Raw genomic sequence first — 3,393 nt, 5'->3', positions numbered from 1 at the left:
AATGGATCCTCAAGCGCAAGTAAGTAATATTTGTATTGTTTTACTATTTTTCTCAATTTTCCTCACAAACATCATCTTACTACTGCTTTCTATTTACAGAGTACTCCAGATTGGGCCATCTAAATTTGATGCAGAGTTGGTTTCACGTATAATGGGGCCTAATGAATGGTTGAAGAACAATGTGAGTTTAGCTTAGACTTCATTTGCAGATTGAATTATGTTATTGATTCTCATTTCTTAAAAAAATGCATTGTCTATTTCAGGACATGGACGCCATGATGTATTTGTTTCGGGAAAAACCTCATTGCGTCGGTGGAAGCCAAACCAAGTAGCATTTATGAACTGTATGTTCAGTAATCAGATCATCACCGCCTTCGTCAAGTTTGATGGGAACAGGAGAGCGTACAAAGTCGACAACAACCTTCTCGAGTATGGAAGAGGTGAGCTTCCATATCATGGAAGCACATGTTCGGTTTGGAGTGTTGATGTCGATCGTCTCTACATCCCTATTTGTGTCAACCAAATCCATTGGATCTCTATGTGCGTCAATCATGTGAACCGGACTGTTGAGGTCTTTGATTGTGGGGGTAAGAAGAACAACAAGGCCGTGGAAGCATTCGTCGTCCTCATTCCACGAATCGTCAAGGCTGTCCAGTCATCAGATAAGAAGAAAGATTTCAACGTCAAACAGTATGTTGTTTCATATGTCCCGATGCGCGCCCTAAACACGAGTGGCAATGATTGTGGTGCTTATTCGTTGAAGTTCATAGAGTCCCATCTACTTGGTTTAGATTTCTCTTTGGTGAATAATGAGAACATCCAAGAAGCCCGACACAAGATAGCGTTTGATCTTTGGGAAGCAGCAAATGATGAGGCCTTGCAGTATCGAATGTCCATATTTAAGCCTCCAAAGCGTGCTCCGGAGAAAACGGTTGAACTCTTTTGAGTTCATGATTGTTGTCTTTGATAGTTTGTGGTTTATCATTTCAGTTCATGCACTACTATTATTGTTTTGAAACTGATCTACTATTTCAGTTCATGATTATTGTTTATGTTTCGAAACTGATATATTAATTGATTTAGGGTATAGGGTTTCAACCCTATCTAATTTATTTGAGTTCATGGTTAATTGTTGTTGTTAGTGGTTATGATAATTTTCATTTTAAATAAGAACGGGTTGAAACCCCTAAATTCATTATGGTTCAAACCCCCAAATTCGATGTTGAACCCCTAAATTCAATTTGATTCAAACCCTATACCCTAAATCATGTTATAGGGTGTAGTATTTAACAAGAGTAAATAAGAATTATGTGTTTAACAATTTCTGTACAATATAGTATCTAACATGACGATTTTAATTGATTATTAAGATATTTTTAAAGATTAGTATTTTCAAATTTTGTCTTCATATAATTCTCAGAAGTCGATTTTTTTGTATTAGAGTGTAGTATTTTAGCAGCTAATATAAGTGTTATAGAGTATAACCCAATTACGGTTTATACCCACTAGGCCCACCCGAAAATGTTTAAAACCCGACCCTAAACCCGGGTCCACACAACCCCAAACACGTGAGTTTCTTTTCATTTGTCGAAACTTAAGAAAGTAAAGTAGAGAGAAAAGGAGATTAGGGTTCTTTATCTGCGAATCTAGCAACGAAATCTCAATGACCAGTTCGTCAATATCTTCTGCTCGTTTTCCTCGAATCTCTACTCATGGTATGCCTACAAGATGTTGGTTTGGCGAGGGCCTAACCACGTTTGGTTCATCGACGGTGGAGAATAGGTATCGACGATTCTACCGATGCGAAATCGCAAGAGATGTAAGTCCCTGTTTTGATTTCGTGTTGCAGATTAAACCATACTATATCACTTAGATTTACAGTTCATAATACAATACTGAACGATTTTTGTTTCTTTTGCGCTAGAGAAAAACTGAGAATCATCTATTTAAATGGATTGATAAAGCTTTGATTGAGGAGATTCAGATGGTGGATGCGAAACATGAGAGGGTTGCTCAAGGGATTACAAAGTTTGAAGAAAGGGTTATGGAAAAGGTGAAATCCGAGATGGTTAGAGTTGAACATCAGATGTCCGAAAAGCTTAAAGAGAAGGTAGACTTGGAGATTGCTAGAGTTGCACACGAGATGAAACATAAGCTAAAGATAGCAACTGTGGCTATGGTAGTTGTAGGAGCAATCGTAGGAATATGGACTTCTCTTAGTGTATGAGCAATTTCTAGTGGTCGGTTGCTTGTTGTCTGATTTTGTTTTTCCTCAGAATCTCTTAAGTTTGCAGTATTGTTTTTCATTATTTTGACTAATATACCCTCCTTGGATTCTTGTTTACAGTCGTTGGCTTTATAAGCAGCTTCAGTTCACAATATAAGTAAGGTTTTTTAAAGAGTAAAAGTTGCAGAGAAACATATTGATCAGCTTCGTTTTATGAAGGAATGATTGCATAAAATTAAGTAAATCATATCCAAGAAAAAGAAAATCCAGAAGCAAGAAAACAAAGCAAATCAAGTAACCAACACCATAATGAAAAACAAGAAAATTCAAAACAAAGACATGTCTAAATAGCTCTGTCACACGTAGCCCTGTTATGATTCTCTTCGCCACATCGACTGCACCTGTGCCTCTTTTTTTCTTGAGCTCCTTGCGATGAACGGAGCTTGTCTTCAACAGTCTCATACCTGCGTTTTCTTCTCCTTCCTGCTCATCTTCTTGATTCAGGAGCTAGCACACTAGCATTCTGAACAGTATCTGGAACCACCCAACTATCCTCAGGAATACCTATTGGATTGATAGTTTCTTCATAAGCTGTTCTCCAATTGGAAGTCGTGAACATGAAATCCGTTAGTGAGGATGGGGCTCGGCCAACTGTTAAACCAGCCTTGATTGCGTGTCTACATGGGATTTTCAGTAGGTCGTATTTCCCACAAGAGAAGGTTCTTCTGTCCAAATCAACCAGGCAGTCGATTATATCTCCGCGAACCAAAAAACGATGCTCGTTAACTGGCTGGACAAGAAACGTTTTACCCTTGTTAATCCGTCTATCTATCTTTTTGTCGACGGCAATAGTTAATGGTTTTGTGTGCTTCCTGCTTCGTGTGCGTCGTTCGAAGAACCAACAAGTAAGCATTTCTCTGATGCTATCTCAAAAAGGAATGACTGGATACTCTCTTGGTGAGCACAAAGCAGAGTTTATTGACTCAGCCGAGTTTGTCGTCCTGATGTCGTACCTGTATCCTTGAAACTGATAGCAAGCCCACTTTGTAACATCTGCATCTCTTAAATATTTTCCAATAGCTGGACTAATATTGCACATAGCTTTGAATCGCTTCTGAAAATCAACAACTCTATAAGCTTTAGAAGCTTTTGCAATCAATCCAACC

General features: G+C 38.3%; 1 protein-coding gene across 1 annotated transcript; it reads left to right on the top strand.

Moving 5' to 3' along the window:
• The first annotated feature begins 1,663 nt into the window (after window positions 1–1,663).
• Window positions 1,664–2,227, top strand: LOC106339055 (uncharacterized protein At4g04775-like). Its single transcript, XM_013777884.1, has 2 exons — window positions 1,664–1,819; window positions 1,925–2,227. The coding sequence occupies exons 1-2, from the start codon at window positions 1,664–1,666 to the stop codon at window positions 2,225–2,227; spliced, it is 459 nt and encodes a 152-aa protein (XP_013633338.1).
• Window positions 2,228–3,393: the final 1,166 nt, after the last annotated feature.

The sequence above is a fragment of the Brassica oleracea genome, chromosome C4 (genome assembly GCF_000695525.1).
Source record: "Brassica oleracea var. oleracea cultivar TO1000 chromosome C4, BOL, whole genome shotgun sequence".
Lineage (NCBI taxonomy): Eukaryota > Viridiplantae > Streptophyta > Magnoliopsida > Brassicales > Brassicaceae > Brassica > Brassica oleracea.
The sequence above is the reverse complement of the archived record's forward strand: the minus strand, read 5'-3'. Positions and strand labels throughout refer to the sequence as shown.

Bases quoted from the DNA above. Each gene is read 5' to 3' on its own strand.
- LOC106339055 (XM_013777884.1), top strand. From the start codon at position 1,664: ATGACCAGTTCGTCAATATCTTCTGCTCGTTTTCCTCGAATCTCTACT. The intron at 1,820-1,924 runs GTAAGTCCCTGT...CTTTTGCGCTAG, and splicing joins GATGCGAAATCGCAAGAGAT to AGAAAAACTGAGAATCATCT.